Source organism: Ovis canadensis, chromosome 11 (genome assembly GCF_042477335.2).
Source record: "Ovis canadensis isolate MfBH-ARS-UI-01 breed Bighorn chromosome 11, ARS-UI_OviCan_v2, whole genome shotgun sequence".
Taxonomy (NCBI): domain Eukaryota; kingdom Metazoa; phylum Chordata; class Mammalia; order Artiodactyla; family Bovidae; genus Ovis; species Ovis canadensis.
This window is the reverse complement of record NC_091255.1, coordinates 42198943-42218802: the sequence shown is the minus strand read 5'-3', so window position 1 is coordinate 42218802 and position 19860 is coordinate 42198943. Positions and strand designations below refer to the sequence as shown.

The following is a 19860-nucleotide window of genomic DNA, read 5'->3' as shown; positions in this document are numbered from 1 at the left end:
ACACAATTTTAAATATAATTCATATATATATATATTTTAAAATCAAACACAATTAAATAGAATATGGTTTAAGTACATGAACACTTGGCTTTAGAAGAATAACAGAGGTGGTACACAGTACCAAAACCCACACACAGCCTTTCTGCTTCATCTGTTGATGAAATGGCGTGCCTCTTGCACAGTCAGGTATTGCAGTGGAAGGAACTCTATTCATTCAAGACTTTCTCAAGGACAGAGGTGATTAATAATTATATATTTATATGTATATATATATATATATATTTTTTTTTTTTGCAAAGTCTGAGCAAAAGCAGTAAAACCTAAGAGAGTGTTCTTCCCCCAACAGTCTGGGTGGCGAGGCCGTGCTGGCAGCGCCCGCCATGGAGTGTGCTTACCGCCAGGGTGGCTCCACCGAGGGCAGTGTGGCCCAGACCGAGGCCAATGGAGTGGAACAGCAGCGAGGGGCCTCTCATGACCATGGACGAAGGAGAAAGGCCACGAGCTGAACACTGCCAGCGCAGCAAAGATGGGCGGCGGGGGTCAGAGATGAGGGCCTTTCTCCCCAACCCTTGCCCGCCCACACCCCTGCCCGCCACTTGCTTTAAAAAAGTGTACAACTGGGAACAAACATTTGTTCAAGGAACCACAGGGGAAAACTGGAGTGACGGTTGTTGCAAATTCCTTTCCTTGTGTGCTGTGAGGGGAGGGACGTCTCCAGAGCACAGAAGTTGGAGGAGCAGGGCCTGATGCTCACAGTGCAGAGGGTGGCCCCTCCAGCAAAGGAGCTGATTTATGTGTATTGCATCCCGGGAGCAATTAAGATGTGAAAACGGCAAACTGCCACCAAAGGGAAGGACAATGTTCACCACAACTTGACCTGTGACCTCTCAGCTTCCTTCCAGATGAACAGCTCTGTGCAGGCCCTATTCCCGGGAAGGAAAGCCATCTGCCGGCACTGTGCTGCCTGGCTGGGGCCAGGCCGACTCACCTGTTTGTGTAGGAGATGGAGCAAAGCACCCCAGGCACCTGCCTCATGATGCTGCTGGGGTGGGAGACCGCCACAGCGGTGCATCAAACACCAGCTCCATGCCCACCCGCCTCCCATGGCACCCAGCCCTGCAGATCCCTGTGGGCTAAATTCCTCTGTGGATGGGTTATTGCCATTGGAAAATGATTAATCTCTAGTAGTGTAAACAGTGCCCTTTGGTCTCTGACTGTCACTGTGCGATCATCTGGGTAGCAGGGCATCTACGAGCCGCTCTCCATGGTGGAAGTCTGGGATTGTCTGCCCTTCTTTCCTGGGAACGACAGTGAGAAGAAATACAGTGCTGTTTTCATTGGCTGTGGTGAGGAATCCAACCAAAGGAAAAAAGTTTTCTTATTTTCCAAAAGCAGATTTCCTTGATCTCAGGTCTGAGTCATATCTGAAAAAAGGAAGGAAGAGACAAAGGTAAGGTACATTTCTATAACCAGGGACACACTACTGTCACAAGGAAGAAGGGGACGCAGCGCTGAGTGAGTGCCTCCCGCATACCAGGTACTGTGTACCACCTCAGGACCCTACTACAATCACCTCCATTTACAGCAGAGCCAATGGAAGGCTGAAGATGCCAAGTGGCCCACCCGAAGGTGATGTGATGAGGACTGACAACCAGACTTGCTTTTTTATCTTTCCATCTAGGTAATAGATATTAGAATGAAATATCTACTTTTTGACAAATAATTCTGTTTCTAGGAATTAACTCCACAGCACACTCTTAAGAGGGGACAAAGACTTTCATACACTGTTCATTAAAGCATTGTTTTCTGACAGGGAACAATCCCAGACAACCAAATGACCATCTGCTGGGGATTCAAGAGATGGAGACAGAGCCATAACATGGAATTCTCCAGAGCTTCTAGCAAGAAAACAGAGACTTGTGATATTCTGGCTGCCTGAGACCGAGCTTCTGAAGCTGAGTCCACCTTCTCACTGGACTGACAAGGAAACAAACATCACAGAAGACATGGTCCTTACTAACTGTGAGATGGAAAATATACACACGAAATAAGTCAGTAATGCTGTGAGTTTAAATGCCCAAGTGCGTTCTACAGACAAATGCAGGGCAGCTGATTCAAAGCAGGGAGATATCCACATGGGTGAAGGAGAAGCTGTGACCTCGTCTGTGGGGGCAGGACTTTCACATTCACACACTCATGGACTGAGAATTACAGGGGATCTCAGGAGATCTTCTTGTCCAACGTCTCTGATCTGCTGATAAGGAAATGAAGGGACCAGAAAGAAGCAACTTGCACAAGGTCACACATACTGACCGAGAATGGACGGTGCTAGGTCTGCTGGCCCAGTGCTTTGACCACACGGATACCCTGCAGGACTGTCATCTCGGCCAACCAAAGAGAAGACCAAGTAAGGTTAAAAGCAAAGTATACGTGCGTATCTTAGACATGAAAAGCACACATGGTAATAAAATCTGAACACACAACAATGAAAAGCCTTAAGTTGAAAATCTGCTTTCCAAAATGGTTCTAAAGAACAGTTTCACACTGTGGAATATTTGATCATCAACATGGTAATGGGGGATCACAGAAACAACCATCTTGCACTTCTTTCTACACCTTTATCTTGCTCTTTGCTATTTTGGGTTTGACTAAGCCAGTGAAGATAAATATAGGTACAAATTATCACCCTTACACAGAAAAGAGGACAGAGTCTGCAAAAGTGAACAGAGCTTTGGTCCGAATCAGCTCAGTGAAAAGTTCAAAATTACAACAAGCTCTATTAACGACAGTTCTTAGAGTAAAAAGCTGGCAAGGAATGGGGTGATGTTGGATCCACATCTCAATTCCTGCCCCCAAACTATGGAGGGTCACAGGGGACATCACGTGAACAGAGGTAGCTTGGGTTCCTAACTCCTGCTAACGTGGGCAACGCGGAACAGTTTAACGCCATCATCAGGAGTCTGAGCAGAAGTTCTCCTGTCGTGTGAAGTCCTCCTGAGTCAACTCAGGTTACAGAATGCAAAGCTAGAAGAACACTGGGAGTCTCTTCTTGAAGAAAACACCAGGGGGCTAAGCGGTTCTCTCCAACTTGCTGGGTTATCTGTGAGGCTCTTGCGTGAAGCTACAGAAAGACAGAGTATTTGGTTGAGGCAAGTCAGAATCTCCTAAGGATTACTGTTGGTGACCTCCAGGTAAAGATAGGCAGAGAGATCACACCCATTCTATTCACACCTTCCTAAAACAGTGCCAAAGTGTAAAACCAAATTCACATGAATGGGAAAAGTGAGAGAAGGGGCAACAGCAGTAAAGTGGAAGGAAATGGATGCATATACATGACTGAGCAGACCCCCTCCCTCCAAAGTAACTGATACTCACTTTTATTTCCTTCTTTCTGCTTTCTCTGGGTTTCATTTATTCATTTTCTAGTTTAAGACAGAAGACTGACTTTTCCTCATCTAATATCAACATTTAATGCTACAAATCTGCCTATAAGAATGGCTTCAGCAGTACCACACAAGCATGGCCATCCCCTAGGAATGGTGAGGCACTGTTTCCAGGGCCCCTGCAGATACCAACAAGCCGAGAATGCTTGAGCCCCTGACACAGTGTGGGGCGTAGTATTTCCATATAACCCACATACTTCATCCTGAGGACCTAAAATCACCTCTCGCTTACTTATAATTACCTAATACAATGTAAATACCACGTAAAAAGTTGCTGGACACAGCAAATCAAGTTCTGCTTTTTGGAGCTTTCTGGAAAATTTTTTTTTAGAAATGTATTTTTGATTCATGGTTGATTGAACCATGGATGTGAACCTTCAGATGTGGAGGCCATGAACAGGGAGGGCAGACTCCACTATGCTGTATTTTCAGCCCAGAGCATTTTCTAATTTCTCTTTGGATTTCTTCATCGGCTACTCCTAGCCCCAGGTTCCAGGAACTGTCCAGTCTACTGATTTCTAGCAGTTCTTTCCTACAATGGGCATTTTTACCCTACTGTGTAGAGACCAGTACTTGGCCAAGGCCTTGTAAGGACCTCTCTAAATATCTTTGGAGCCTCTTTTCTGTGCAGGCCTTTCTTTTTCCAATACCCTGTCCTATGAGTTCCAGTCACCTTGGGCTCTCTGAACTTCAATTTCTGACTCTTCAACTCAGTTAAGGCAATGACCTTGCTAGGCTTCCTCCTCCCTGCACACTGAAAACTGCTCTGGGGAAGTGAACCAGGTATCACCTCAGTGTTACCCTTCTTACAGGGGCTACAGCTGTCTACTGCCCATTGCCTAGTATCTGGAAATAGTTGTTTCATTCAGTTTGCCAGTTTTCCGGTTGTCTATCATGAGAGGGCAATTCCTAAAGGCAGGAGCAGAAGTTCCCCTATGTCCTGCACGCTTGTATCTAGGTCTAATTCTCTTTCGTTTCACGCGGGCTGGGTTCTTACCTTTGTGGACTTCTCTAACGGCTGATCACACTGGGCCTGCTGCATCACATCACTGACTATCATCTTAGCAATCTTCCAAGCTAGCTCCTCCTGGGCCTAAAAAAGTAATTGAATTGTTGAAAACAGTTATTTGCTAGAAGAATCAACAAACATTATTAGTGCGCTAAACACAACTGCATATACGTATCATTTCTATGTATTTGGAAAGAAGCACATTCCTATGTATCAAAGGACCCAGGCCACCCTCTGGTTTTGGTGTTTACATATGATTCACTGGCCCCCCAGAGTCAGCTACAGGCTAGCCAACAGCATGACTAGTTTCATGTTATATGGTCAAAATCAAACACTTTTCTTCTTCCACTCTCGTCTTTCAATGTACCTAACTATCCAAAAAAGCAAACCTCTATTTCTGAAAGTATACCTGACAGTGAGGAAGGAAACGTTTGAGTTCTGCTGTGGCACTGATCGCTGATGCCTGCTGACTGATAGGAACCTGACTGCTTGACTGTTTTCCGTGGTCAGAGTCTCTGGACCGAGGACCACCGCCTCCAAGCAACTGTGAGATCTTGGAAGGGCCACCCCTTCCTGTCACCTCTGAGACAAGGAAACAGTAAGGTGCCATGCTGCTTAAGCAAGGAACTAAGGAGAGAGAAAGCCTGAAACCTTACTTAGAATAAGTGTCCCTGATAAGACAGAAATCTTTTTACACTAAAAACAGAATTTACCTCATCAGTATTTCCTTGCACCCATTTCTTCATAGCTTGAGAGAACATGGATCCTAGTAAACAAAGCCAAAGTTGAATGTAGACCTCATGCATAATTTTACATTAAAAAAGATTACTAAAAGCCATTTCCCAGTTTTTAAAAGATAAACTTCTAAGATTTTAAAAAAATCATTTGCTTTTGGCTGTGCTGGGCCTTCGCTGCTGCATGGGCTATTCTCTAGTTGCAGCAAGTGGGGGCTACTCGCTAGCTGTAGTGCTTGGGCTTCTCACTGTGGCGGCTTCTCTTGTTGCAGAGCGCAGGGTCTAGGATATGCATGCTTCAGTGGTTATAGCATGTGGGCTCAATAGCTGTGGCTCCTGGGCTCCAGAGCACAGGCTCAGCAGTTGTGGCACATGGGCTCAGCTGCTCCATGGCACATGGGGTCTTCCCAAACTAGGGATCAAACCCACGTCTCCTACATTGGCAGGCAGATTCTTTACCACTGAGCTACCAAGGAAGCCCCAAAAGATATATTTTTTAAGAAGATATATATATATATAATTTTTTACAACCTCACTCCCAAATTAAGGCATATAACCATTAACAAAAACTGATTATATTGTTTCCATAAGAGAATATTTAACTTGCAAATATTATGGCTTGAACAAACTTTGAAAAGCTGTTTTAGAGCTTGAGGTTTTTCTTCTGTTCTCCTCACTTGATGAAAGAAACTATCAGTCAGTGTCAAAATTTGCAGTAAACATTCAAAGACCAAACAAAACCAGGACCAGGATCTGGCCTTGAGGGCAGAATCTAGCGATACATCAGGAAGTACAATCCACTGACAGGTGGATGGACATAAATCTTTCAGACCAGCTCCTTTACTAAAGGGTTTCCAGTGCAGATGCCGCTGCTACATGTTGGATCTCGGGTCTGCAAATTTGCTGGTAAGATCAGCATTTTAAACAGCCAGGCTCTGTCCAGGCTGTAACAACTTCCCTGGAGACACACAGCCTCTTCACACATCTGTACTTAAAACGCTGAGGCACCACCGAGGAAGGAGGCTAGCCTCTATTTCCATGAGTTAAACACACAGCTTATCCTTTCATGAATACAAACAGGCTCACATTCTAACTCTGCCTTAAACCAAGTGGCTGGCAGACTGTTTCTCAGGCAAGATCCTGATTAGTTCAATGACTGGGGTAGTCTATAGTAAACAGCAGTATTCATGAAGAATACAAAACCTGGACCCTTTCCCCTTAATAATTTGTATTACTAGCCAGAAGTCAAAATACTGGTCTTGTTAAACTTTATGGCCAGGCACAGTCAATATTTCATGGCCACAACATTACATGTTCTGCCTAAAGTCTCAAATGGCTGTTGAACCCACTGAATTTCTTGGCGCTCAACTCTTTCTCCAGGCTATTGACAGCCTCTACTTGCTAAAGTGTCCCCCTCTTCTTCTAGCAGGACCTCCCCCGCTCCATAGGAGCTTCTTCAGGATCCCGTTGTTCCCTCAGCACTTTCTCTGGGGTATCTCATCCCCTCCTTGGCTTCAACTTCCTTCAAAATGCAAATAACTCAAAAATTTGTTCTTGGGTGTCATACCAATACTTAACTTAAAAATTGTCCTAAGACATTTCAAACTTAACTTGCTCCAAATCGAGCTCTTCTCTCATATACTCTTTTTTTCGTAGCCTTCATCTCAGACATTAATTTAATCCTCCATTGAAAATCAACATCATAACGTTTTATCTAGAGAACCCATGTTAAAACCTCATCTGCCTTCCTCATTTACTCTCCCCGTGAATCTGTAAGCAAATTCCACGGTGGATGTAGTCTCCTGAATTTCCTCTGTAAGTGTTATAAATCTGACCTAATTCCTGCTACTACTACGTACCCCAAAATCCTCTTCTACCTACATTACTAGTGAATCCTACTCACTGAGTAGCCTCTCTGACACCAGACTCTTCCCAACTGCACTTTATTCCCAGACTATGGCAGAAATTTCTATGCACTCTGCTTAGAAATCCCTGCGGCCCAGAAGACAGGACCACAGGCTTCCTAAGAAACACACAAGGGCACTCACAGGGCACACACAGCTCCATTTCCCTCCAGTGCACCGCCACTGCAGAGACCGCCCACTCACAACATCCCTTACAATTCCTTCTTGTGACACTTTCTCCTAGATGGTGTGAAGTGACTATTAAAATTACCTTGCTTGACCCGAAAGTAAAGTTCCCGTATTTTCATAAGCTTCTGAGATACAGCCGCCTTAAAATGTGGCCCTTCCTTCTGTGCTCTATCATCAGAGCTTTAAAATCCAAAATATAACTACAGGTTGGCAAATGACAAACACTCTCTGCAGCTGCCCTCAGCAAGGAGAGGAAAGGAGAGGAAGCAGAGCTGAACTGCAAACAACTGCTGTCAGCATGGTATTCTGAGCCATTGTTTCATGCAGATGTGCCTTCTGTAATGGGAAAGCAAGTTCAGTAACTTCTGATTCAGAGATAGAGACTGTGTGGAGACGTGATTATACCAAGCCCTTGGACTCACTCCTGACTATAAACACAAGGTTAAAGACATGATAGCTATTTTGTAAAATAAACAGTTTAAATCTTCAACAACCCTTCACTTACAGGCAATGACTAATGTGAGTAAAGGCGTGATACAATGTATAAAAACACCACAAACCTTTTGATTTCTTTACGTCAGGTTCAGGCTCAGATTCTCGGATGAACTGACCCAAGTCACTAACTCTTCCAAACGTCATCTTCCTAAATAAAGAACACATATTGTGTGAAAAGAACACAAGTCTAACAATCTATTTGAAATTAAGAAAAAAAAATTGAATTTAAGCATCTTATCTAGATCTAGAAAATGAGAAATACAATTTATACCTATCTATTTTACTCAGGATGGGACTTATCTCAAAAAGAATTGTCCCCCACAAAAAGCAAACTTTCTCTAACCCATTAATACCAAAACCCAGTTAATATCAATAATCCATTAATACCAATAACCATCAATGCCAAATAGTAACATAACACACTGTGAAATACTTAGCAACAGTTATGAGCTACAATTAACATTATTTATGGAATAGCACAACACAGTTAAGATGAGGTAAATATGTGTAGACTAACAGAGAAAGATCTCCAAACTCACTATGAATGAAAGCACAAGACAGAATGGAGTGTAATTTCAATCACATAAACATAAGCCAACAAAAATATACACCATAACGTAACAGTAATTATCCTGAGAAGGAAGGGGAGAAAATAGGCACTGGTTTGTAATCAAAGGGCACAGTAGCCTTATTTGTAAATTTCATTTTTGGAAGAAGAGATCAATATATTTGTATTAGTTAAACTTATTTAAAAGAAGAAAATTTTGTAATGCCTATATATTATTTCACCTCAGGTAAAGCGGATTTTATTCTAGAAACAGCCTTCCTAATAAGTCAGTTAATATATGGGTGCCAATACACCAACTGCTACACATTTGTTTGCCTTTAGAAAACTTTCAGGAAGATGCTAGAACCACTAAACTAAAACAAACACTAAAATCTATCTCTAAAGATAGAGGAAAAAAATCATTATTTCACTCACACAAGAAGGCAATGGCACCCCACTCCAGTACTCTTGCCTGGAAAATCCCACGGACAGAGGAGCCTGGTAGGCTGCAGTCCATGGGGTCACTAAGAGTCGGACACAACTGAGCGACTTCCCTTTCACTTTACACTTTCACGCATTGGAGAAAGAAATGGCAACCCACTCGTGTTCTTGCCTGGAGAATCCCAGGGACGGGGGAGCCTGGTGGGCTTCCGTCTATGGGGTCGCACAGAGTCGGACACAACTGAAGCAACGTAGCAGCAGCAGCGGCATACATATATTTAATTTACAAATTTAAATTTTATAAATTAGCATGTATTTATTTTACATATAAGAAAAACTATAGAAATTAAACATCTTGCAATTGACAGTCTTTCTTAAGGTCTGAAATAAATGAACCAATCACTCCTTAAGAATAAATAGCATCTTTGGGAATTAACTCATTTAGCATTATTGTCTACCATCTCCTGAAAGAAGAAATAAAGATTACTATAATACTGACGCAGCTAAAGACTGAGTAGCCAAAATAACCTTCTATTTACTTCAAAGTATTTTCTGGACTCCTTGGTCTCCCAGATATCACTTTACTTTCTGGTAAAAGCAATTAAGCATGCTGAAATCCCCTTTGATGGTACTGCCAGGACTCGGGTGGGGTAATCATGCATGCCTTTACACAGGTTTCTGTATTTTCAAGCCATCTTCAGGGAAGAGGAAGTGATATTATGATTTGATCTGTGGTAAAGATTGAGAAGTGCTGTATCACTGCCTTTCTGTTTCAGGATAAAATAAACAACCAAGTTAACTGCAATCATTCTATTCCATTTCCCCAAATATAGCTGGTTCCCCATATCTGCAGGCTCCAGATCTACAGACTCAATCAACGACTGACTGAAAAAAAGCACTGACATTCTGTTAGATATTATAAGTAATCAAGAGATGATTTATACAGGTTTAAAAAACCAGGCCATTTGATACAAGGCACTCGAGCATCCTCAGATTCTGGTACCTGAGGGGATCCTGCAATCCCCTGCAGTTACCGACAGCCAACGGTACTAGTTATATAGTCCATGATAAATGCTTCAGCATCTTCGTAGTTTAAAACAGAGACTTCAAAATAGCTAACATATGAATCAAATGAAACACGGACAAGACAGCCTAGCACACATCATGTAAACATGACATGCATCAGTGTCATACGCAGCAGAGGAATACAGATGGCAATGGAATCCACTGAGCGCTCACTGCTATCAGGCAACGTTTTCAATGCTTTTCACGTACTGTCTCATTTAACCCCCTCACCAACCCAACGAAGCAGGACTCATTCTTGTTTCACGGATGAAAAACTGGAGAGCGTTAGGCAGCTTGCCATCAGCAGTTGAGCCAAGATTAAACCCAGGAAGTCACTCCTGAGCCTTCGCCCTCAATCGCACTCTACTGCACTACATGTAAAAGGGAAGGGCATAGATGAGACAGTGGAAACAATTTTTACATTTTAAATTAAAAAAAATTTTTTTAAAAGATGCTTACCCTGCATATGTCCGCTGATACAAAGATTCTGGATCCAGACTTGCAGCGTCCACAATTATCGCTTCATCAAAATTTTTCAGAATCTTAACACTGGCTTTTTTCACACTGGACTACAATAGAAATTGTGTAATTAGTGTATGTTATTCAGGAGTCCAGTCAGTCCTCGGTTTGGAATGACAGATCTATACAAAATCTTCAGTGTTTGAAACACACACACTTTCCACTCAACCCCGTCACAAATGAGATGCTTAAAAGCAATGATCCTGAGACTCAAACGAAAGTGCAGGAGGGAAGCCCAATACTGACACACATGACACATGCACCCATAGGGCACATGTGCTCTCCCTAAGGAATCGAGTTCCAGCAACTGAGCTTATGTTCCCAACTGTGTAAAACTCCCTTCTTCCATGCAGATGTATCTTGGCTGATAAATGTAAAGCCTGACTTTCACACGATCAGCATGAATGCTTTTGATTCTTAGTGTGGCCATGTGACAAAACAGAAGATGGAGGAAACTTGCTAAGATGAATAGTATTTTACCTCCCACTCCTCATACCCACAAAGAAAACAAGTCAGAATTGGTACTTCTATGAAATAGAGGCATGGGTTGACCCAGTGACTCCACTTCTAAAATTCAATCATAAATAATTTATACAAAATGACTTATACACAAGATTATTTGTTGCAGCATTGTTAAAAGTAACAACAGATAGGAATACCTTTAACATCAATGACTAAAACACAGGTTAAATTAAAAAGAAATATATAAAGTAACTGACCAAACACTTAGAGAACACTCTACAGCAAAGATGCTCATTGTCACCACTTCTGTTCAACACTGTACTGCAATTTCTAGCCAGAGCAGTTAGGTAAGAAAAGGAATAAAAGACATCCAAAATTGATAAGAAATAAAACTATTTCTATTTGCAGATGACATGATCTTAGATAGAAAACCCTAAAGAATCCACAATAAAACTATTTAGAGCTAACAAATGAATTTAGTAAAGTTGAAGGTACAAGATAAACACACAAAAAGCAGTAATATTTCTACACATGTGGTGAAGAATCAGAAAAATAAATTAAGGAAACAAGTTCTAACAGCATCAAAGACAATAAACTATGTAGGAATAACCTGACTCAAGGAGGTGTAAAAAGTGTACACTTAAAACTACGAAACACTGCTGAAAGAAATAAAAGATGGCATAAATAAATGGAATGGTATTCCGTGTTCATGGACTGTAAGACTCAATACTGTGAAGATGGCAACACTTCCTAAAGGAACCTTCACAGATTCAATGTAATTCTGACCAAAATGTTAAAGCTGATCCTAAAATTCACATGAAACTACAAGGAACCAGAACAGCCAAATCAATCTTGCAAATGAAAAAAATGTAAAGTCAGAGGACACACACACACACACACAGTTCCTGATTTGGAAGCTTTCAAAACCTATAAACCGTAGTAATCACAACAACGCAGCACAGTCTACGTATAGACACAGATGATGGAGTTGAGCCCAGAGTCCGGGAGTAAACCCATATTTTTGTTGTTTGTTGTTCAGTCATGTGCCTAAGGTCAAATGATTTTCAACAAGGGTGCCAGGACCATTCAATGGTGAAAGAGGAGTTTTTTCAATAAACAGTGCTGAGACAACTAGATATTCACATTCAAAAGAATAAAGTTGAATCCTACTTCACATAATATATAAAACTAACTCAAAATGGATCAAAGGCCCAAAACTCTCAGAAGAAACAGGTGGGCATGAGGGGTGGCCATTTAGTGGACACGAGGTTTCCATCTGATACGATGAGCAAGTCGTGGTGATGGCAACACAAGACTGCAAATATACTGATGTCACAGAGCCATATACTTTATAATGGTTAAATTCATGCTAAAGGAGTTTTTCCTCAATAAAAAAATTGCATTTCTAAACACAATGAACAAGCTGAATATGAGATTGAGAAAACAATTACATATATAAAAGCATTAAGAAAAATAAAACATCCTAGAAATAAATTTAAGACAAGAAACACAGAACTATACTTGAAAACAACAAAATATAAGATGGCAATCCTCACCAAATTGATCTGTGGAGTTAGAAGTCCTCCTTCCCTATCAGAATCCTGACTAGCTTCTTCGTAGACATTGACAAGCTGATCCTAAAATTCATATGGAATTGCAAGAGATCTCAAACCATCAAAACAATCTTGAGAAAGAAGAACTAAGTTGGAGGACTCTACTCCTGATTTCAAAACTTATTACAAAGGAACAGTAATCAAGACTGAGTTAAACAGTCATCATTTGACCCAGCCATCCTACTCCTAGGTATGTACACCAGAGAAATGAAAATATACATCCACACAAAAACTGTACAGCAGCGTGACTTATAACAGCCAAAACAATAACCCCGACATCCACAAGCTGAGGAGTGAACAAAATGTGGTGTGTCTATATGATGGAGTGTCACTTGGCCATAAGAAGAACAAAGTTCTAATACATGCTAAAAACACAGATGAACCTCGAAAAAAGAAACCAGTCACAAAGACAACATATCACAAGGTTCCACTTGTATGAGACATCTGGAACAGGCAAATCTATAGAGACAGAAAGTCAACTAGCAGTCACCTAGGGCTGGAGGAACGAGGACTTGGAGGGTGAGAGTTAAAGGGTACAGGCCTCCTTTCTTGGGTGAAAAAATGTTCTATAACTGATCGTGGTGAGAGTTAAGCAACGCTATAAATGTACTACAAAACCACTGAATTATACAGTGTAAATGGATAAACTGTACGGTATGTGAAGTATACCTCAATAAGGTTGTACAAAAAAAAGAAAGAAAAGAGGAGGACAGTGGCAGGAAGGGGACAAGAGTGTCTGACAACCTGGTAAGGTGTTCTCTTTCTTGACCTAGATGCTGGTCACATGGGTTAGGTTTGCTTATCTAAATTCTTCAAGCTCTACATGATTATTAAATGTAGACTTTTCTGTAACATATTATTATATTCCAACCAAAAATGTAAAAGTACTTTTTATGGTTAGCACCTAGCTAGACCTTTGTGTCTAAACAAAAACAGCATTCTACTGGGTTGGCCAAAAAGTTAATTCGGGTTTGTCAATCATCAGAAAGATTTTGGTTAGAATATCTAGTAAGTAGGCTAATTTTCTTTCCTTGTTTCTTCCACAACCTAAAGTGTATAAACGGGGTCTGATGCTAGGATCTGAGTGAAAGGATCCTAATGGCTGGGCACACGGGTCACTACCTGAGAGGTGGAGCTGTCGGCAGCCCCAGGGTGGGAGTCGTCAGGAGGACCCATAGAGCCTGGAGCCGTCAGCGAGACACTCCCCCCCAGGAACTCGTCTCCTCGAACTGAGTGGATGAGATCGTTCAAGTATTTATAATACAGATTGCTGGACAAAAAGCCAGGCAAAAAGACCTGAAAGAGAAGATACTTTGTTAATGCTACCAGTCACCACTCCTGATCTTGCGTCTTGCTGTACTCCAAGTATTATCCCTTTGTACACAGTTTACACTATAACTAAAACTACAACATGTACAATCTATAGGCTCCCCCCGGAAAACTAGCCATGAAACTACTGAATCTGGACTTCTTAGTGACCAGGGAGCGAGTGTAATTTGAAACTAGGCTTTTCTGGTTTGTTATAAATACTGAAGTCTTCGTGTATATGTTGATTTTGACTTCTGGACTGATTTCTTTAAAATAAATTACCAGGAGTGTGACTACTGAGTTCAACTCATGAAAACTTCAGCTTTGATAAATCGTAAGGATAATCACTAGCAGTATTATCAAGGCGTCTATTCTGACACAGGCTTTCCAACACTGGCATCTGTTTTTTCAAATCACCGTTAAATAAACATCTAATGTACACAAGATGTTTTCGTTTGCATTTAAAAATTATTAATGATCCTAAGCTCCCATTATTATTACTGGTATTTCCTATTTTCAACTTTTCCTTTACAGTATTCAGCACAACTATAAATATTGATGTCTGTGTTTCACACACGCCTTCCTCCTAGACAGAGCTGCAGAAGGGTAGAAACCATGTTTTTTCTTCTGTTTACCCCTGTCACAACAACATCCAGCACAGAAATACTCAAAGTATTGGTGAAGGAGGCAGACATTCTTCTCCCCATTTACCTACTTGATAGTACTGTACTCTGATATTCTATTTTTCTCTTTTATTAACCAGAAAGTTTACCTTCTTTGTATGGTACAGATCTTGAACTTTCCCTCTAAGATTAGACAATATTTATTTAATCATGAAAAAATGATCAGCCCTGGACAAGAGCTATCCAGTTTCCCAGCAGCTCCCTGCCACACTCCTGACACGCAGGTTTGAGGGGTGGTCATGCAGCAGTGTAATTAATCCCTTTCCACCTGATGCACGAGCCATACAGGAGAGGAACCACCTCATGGGCTTATCCTGGGCTCTGTGCCATGCCCAGTTAAAACTGCTCTAGTTCACCAGAGAATAACTGAGGCACAAGTTCCAACTCTTTATCAATAATAAGCAGCTATTAGCACTTACCTTGTAAGTGACAATGATACAAAAAACTAACTGTTCCAACCCTGTTAGAGGGTTTGGTGAAAAATTTGGATCACCCCTAAGCTAACTTTGCTCAGTACTATCAATTATCTAAAAGCAATAATAACAGCAACAGTAATAACGGCAGTTAACATTCTTTAACGCTTAGGATGTGTCAGGGGCTATGTTACTAGTAAGCACTCTACACGTCTTACCTCACTCATCCTCAAAACACTTCTGAGGTTAAGTACCTGTATGAGCCCCACCTCAGAGAGGAGAAAAATGGCACTGAAGGACTTCGGGAGCTGCCTGGGTCCCTCGGCCTATAGGGTTGAGATTAATACACACCAAGCCAGACTCAAAGCCTTTGCTCTTAATCAACATTGCACTGTTTCAGTTGTCCACTGTTGTGTTTGCTTTCCTCCACATTTCATTTTCTGACTTAAACCAGGAAAAACTTCCTACAGTTTAATACTTCTGGGGTTTTGGTTACCTTCTCCATGGTTGTCCAGGCCTGACGTAATGGAGTTGTGAAACAGTTAGGGAGTGGCCCACCTTCCCGGCAGATGTTGGATTCAATTTCCAGTCGCACAACATCGTCAAATCCAAGAGGATGTGTGGCCTGGAGGGAGAAGTACCTACAGCAGAAAGACGGCCAAAGTCAACCCATATCCCAGCAATCACAGCGCCTTCTGGCACGGACTCCAGAGACCCTCCTATGAGGCTCGTGCAGACCAAGGCCTACGGAGCTGGGTGGAGGGCAGCCCTGCAGCGACCTTTTCTCCCACCACATCTGAGCATTCTGTGGCTTCCAGCTCCTCTTTACAACGCACATACAGAAAGGCTAATGAAACACGGTATTAGGAAAAAAAAGAAAAGCGAAAGAGTAGGAATGGGTGAAGTCAAATTTGGCACAATGACCTGATAAAACAATAGTGCTGGTGGGCGTCTTCGTTTGAAGGCGGCTCCCCGTTTGGACATGGGACCCAGGGCAGACGGCGAGGGGTGCACTGAGCTCCGCCAGGTCCTCACTGCTGCCACTCTTCTGTTCCAGCACAGAAAACCCCACTTTCTTGTTATCAGTATTTTCTTAACAAAAAGTGAGCTTCCTTCCACCTTGCAACAAGTAAGTTGACAGTTATTCCTCTATGCTTTGAATTGTGGGGCAACGCATACCAAAAAAAATTTTTTTTGGCCACACTATGTGGCTTGCAGGGTCTTAGTTCTTAGACCTGGGCTTGAACCTAGGCCCCAGATTCAATCCTTGAAAGCACGGAATTGTAACCACTGGATTACGAGGGAACTACCCCGAATTTCTAAATGTACACATCTGCCATGTTAATGTCCATATAACAATGTTTCCTGTACAATATTTTCCCACAAATATATCATACTAAAATAAACACTGGACAAACATTAGAACCACATCCAAGTCCTGCCGCTAATCTGCCCTGTGACTTTGAGAAATTCACCACCTGTGTGGGCCCTGGTGTTCTCATCAGCAAATTGGGAAAGTCAGACCAGATCTTCTCCTGGGTATTCATCAGGATCACCACATGTTTTTACAGAGAAAGATTCCTGGGTCATACCTCAAACCCACCGAGTCAGAATGTCTTCCACCAGAGGACAGGAAACCTAGTTTTGACAAGTTCCTAGGTGGCACGTGCACTGACAGGAGCGTGAGCACGCCAGGCAAGCGGAAACCCCTGACCCAGATGCTCTCAGCCTCTGCCAGCCCTAAGGTCCCGCTGATTTTTTTCTTTACCCTCAAGCTGTCTTCTTAGCAAGTGCCTGTGGATACAAACATCACACTGCTTTTCTTCACAGAAGGAGAAAAGTTGGATGAAAATGAGGAGCGAACACAGTTTCCAGTTCCATTCCTTGTCAGACTGTGCTGCCATCTCATCTTCCGGGAAAGCTAATGAAAAACTGCTCTCTGCTAAGCGGTCAGTCTGGCTGAGGAGCCACTGAGCCCTCTGCAATATATTCCCGTTGGTTTCATCTTCTTTCATGTCCCAACCCAAGTTTTCAATCACCCAAAGCACCACTGAGTCTGCTCATGCCGGTGTCTCCTCCAAGAACATTCTTTCCCACCTTCTTCGGCGACAGAATCCAACTCACTCTTTGGGATGCCATCACATCTTCCTTCTGTGAAGCCCTCGGTGACCTCCACCATCACTGACCTACACGCCCCTCACACCCCCCGCATTCCCACCAGCAACTGGTGTTCTAGGAACGCCCACTCTGCACACACCAGTGAGCAGCTCCTCCGTGGCTCCCTGCAAGCTCCCTGATGGCAGAGACCCAGGTGACCCACCTTTACTTCCCAAGAGCACATCAAATGCTCAGTATCTGCTAAGTGCCAAAGTCCTCCACCAACTAGACTCACTTGTCGTATAAGATCATGGCGTCATTTTGCGCCTCCTGTCCATCGTACTGCCCTTTTTTGGCAGCGAGCTGAGACTGGAAGTTGTCTGCTGCCAACCAGAACTGTAGGATATTCACTGCGTCCTCTTTCTCCATGTACTGGGAAGTAAACATATAAAAGAGGAAAATCAGACTGAAAATCTGTAAACAAATTTCTCTCACCATCTCTCATCTATATATATAAGCATCAATTATTGAAATATAGGACATCAAGAGAAGAAATCACCGCAAAACCACCCACTCCCCAAAGAGATCCACTTGCTCAATTAATGCCAGTCAGCAACTTACAGTCATTTGAGATTGAAAAAATATTAAAATACTGTTTTAGGAGGGAAAAAAAACAAACCAAACCAACAAACAAACCCCCCAATCAAAACAAACAAACAACTCTAAGCAACAACAGAAACCCTACCACCACACAGCTGAAAGCAAACTTCAGTGAACGGGAGTTAAAATTAAAGGTGGATTAGTGGTTCCTTGCTGCCAAGCATACAGAGAATAAACCAACTGGACCCAATCTCGAACACCTGATTGTTTCCACCATTCCATGCAGCCACAGCAACCTGAACAAATACTCAATTAAACTTAAGGTAAAGAGAGGGGGTGAAAACTCGAATCAGCTAAGTAACTGTACCCTTGTGAGGAGGTAGGATGAAGGTGTGGGTCTAAGTGACCACTCTGTGAAACTAGGAACCCTCTACCCAGACTTCAAAGTCACTTGCTTTGCAACAATTTCATTAGCTGAAGCCTAACACACCCCATCACACTAAAGTGCATGCCTCAAGGAGATGAGTTTACTCACTGCTCCTTGCAAATGCTTCGCTGGGTAATCCTATCACATGGCTAAAGAAAAATGATGACACAGCAGGAAAAAATTCACTACTTTCCCTTCTCTCTTCTTAAGTCTGGTCTGCAAACATTTATACATTGAAATCAAGTATCAAATTCTGTGGTTTTAAAACAGCTCTAAATAGTTAAAAATCTGCATTCTCTTACAAGCAGTTTAATTAGGTTTTTCAAAATTATAGAGCTATTTTACACTGAATTTTCAAGTTCTCTTTAATGCCATTCAAGTAATCTCGCCATTAGATACAACACAGTAATCGAGGTATTTAAACCCAATTGATGTGTTTACAAATGACTTGTCTCCTCTATGTTATTTTCCACAGGCAGGGCCCCAGCATTTACAGCTTAGAGGCTGGAATCTAACAGAGTGTGAAAGGAAATGCAGAATTTACCTCTGAGAAATAAAAGAGGGCTGACTCACAGAAGAGAATGTCAGCCAGGTAAACAGTTCCACTGGTCAGCACTTCAATCTGGTATTTACAGAAATGGTGACTTCGTAGAAACTCACTAAAGTGCCTGCATGTGGACAAAAAGGTAAAATTTGAGGGACCGACCAAGGAAAGAGCTCTGCTGGGAAGCACACACTCTTTCCACGCTGTGCCCGCTGTGCCTCACAGCCTGGGTCAGCACACCCTCCCTTCCCACGATGTCTCCCTGACTCCTCTCCCTGCAGCAACCTCTCCCCTCTCTTACTGGCTTGCAGCTCCCCTCTAGCATTGAACACATGCTACCTCCTACTGCAGTAACCAAGCAACATGCCCTATTACTCTCAGGCTGTAATCTCCTTCAGCAGGTACTACAGCTTATCATGCACAGCACCCTTTCCATAAATGTTAAATGAAAGAATGAATACGGAGATTTTTTTGAGGGCATGTGGATTTAGTGCTACAGCATCCATTAAGCTTACAGCATGTACTAACAATCAGGATATCCACCTGAAGACACGTGTTGTTTAAGCAGATAAAGTATATCACACTACAGTCACAATCTCCCCCAGTGACTTCAGAATTAAAAACAAATTCTTTTAACTTAAGAAATATCAACATTAAAAATACCAATCTGTTTTACTTTTACTAGGATTCATATAATTTGTATTTAAAAGAAACCATTGCCCAAGATAGTTTGAGAGGATGCCTATAAGATCCTGTAAACATTCAAAGTATTTAAACCCTCAAAGATAACTTGGCTTTTTCCTGAGACTGAACCGGAAAGACCACAGAATGTGGGAGTGTGAAACCGACGTACTCGTGCTCCATTGCACTGAAGACTATGGACTGTGCAGAAACGAAACAGTTGGGATCCACCTGCCCGTCTTCTCCACAAATCTTTGCTGTAAAAGAAATGGTAAATAACTTTTTCTCTAAATCCAAACTATACACATCTGCAAATCAAAGTAGGCAATAACTGTAAAGGCATTAGGATTAGCAGGTTTTAATGCAATTAAAAGAAAATACAGGTAAACAGCTGATCATGAGGTAGGGAAAGTCTTTCTAAGCATACATGCAAAAGCAAAAATCAAAAGATTCAATATGAAATTAATTTCTATAAATTGAAACACTCCCAAAACAAAACAAAAGGGCAGACTAAGGGAAAAGATTTGCAGCATATATGACAGTTTAAGAATGATAGATTATTTTCATTCATGTATCAAGAGCTCTTACAAACTAACAAGAAAGTCTCAAAAGAAAAATGAACAAAGGAAAGGAAAAGAAAATTCACTGAAGGACAAATATAAAATGGCCAATTTAAAAACATATGC

The 19860-nt window shown here is 41.9% G+C and overlaps 1 protein-coding gene across 2 annotated transcripts in view; it reads right to left on the bottom strand.

Annotated features, from left to right (window-relative positions):
• Positions 1-238: 238 nt before the first annotated feature.
• Positions 239-19860, bottom strand: part of AKAP10 (A-kinase anchoring protein 10) — a 41009-nt gene continuing 21387 nt past the window's right edge. Inside the window, exons 6-15 of one of the 2 annotated variants that reach the window (XM_069542930.1) lie at positions 19347-19431; positions 18494-18617; positions 17218-17354; positions 15322-15466; positions 13544-13717; positions 10287-10396; positions 7840-7922; positions 5166-5218; positions 4441-4536; positions 239-1424 (exon numbers count right to left, since the gene is read on the bottom strand). In XM_069542930.1, the coding sequence (XP_069399031.1) occupies positions 1419-1424; positions 4441-4536; positions 5166-5218; positions 7840-7922; positions 10287-10396; positions 13544-13717; positions 15322-15466; positions 17218-17354; positions 18494-18617; positions 19347-19431 (1013 nt within the window). In that variant the 3' untranslated portion in view covers positions 239-1418. Of the gene's footprint in view, positions 1425-2601; positions 3122-4440; positions 4537-5165; positions 5219-7839; positions 7923-10286; positions 10397-13543; positions 13718-15321; positions 15467-17217; positions 17355-18493; positions 18618-19346; positions 19432-19860 lie in introns of those variants that run through there. The other variant, XM_069542929.1, reaches the window with a different exon arrangement.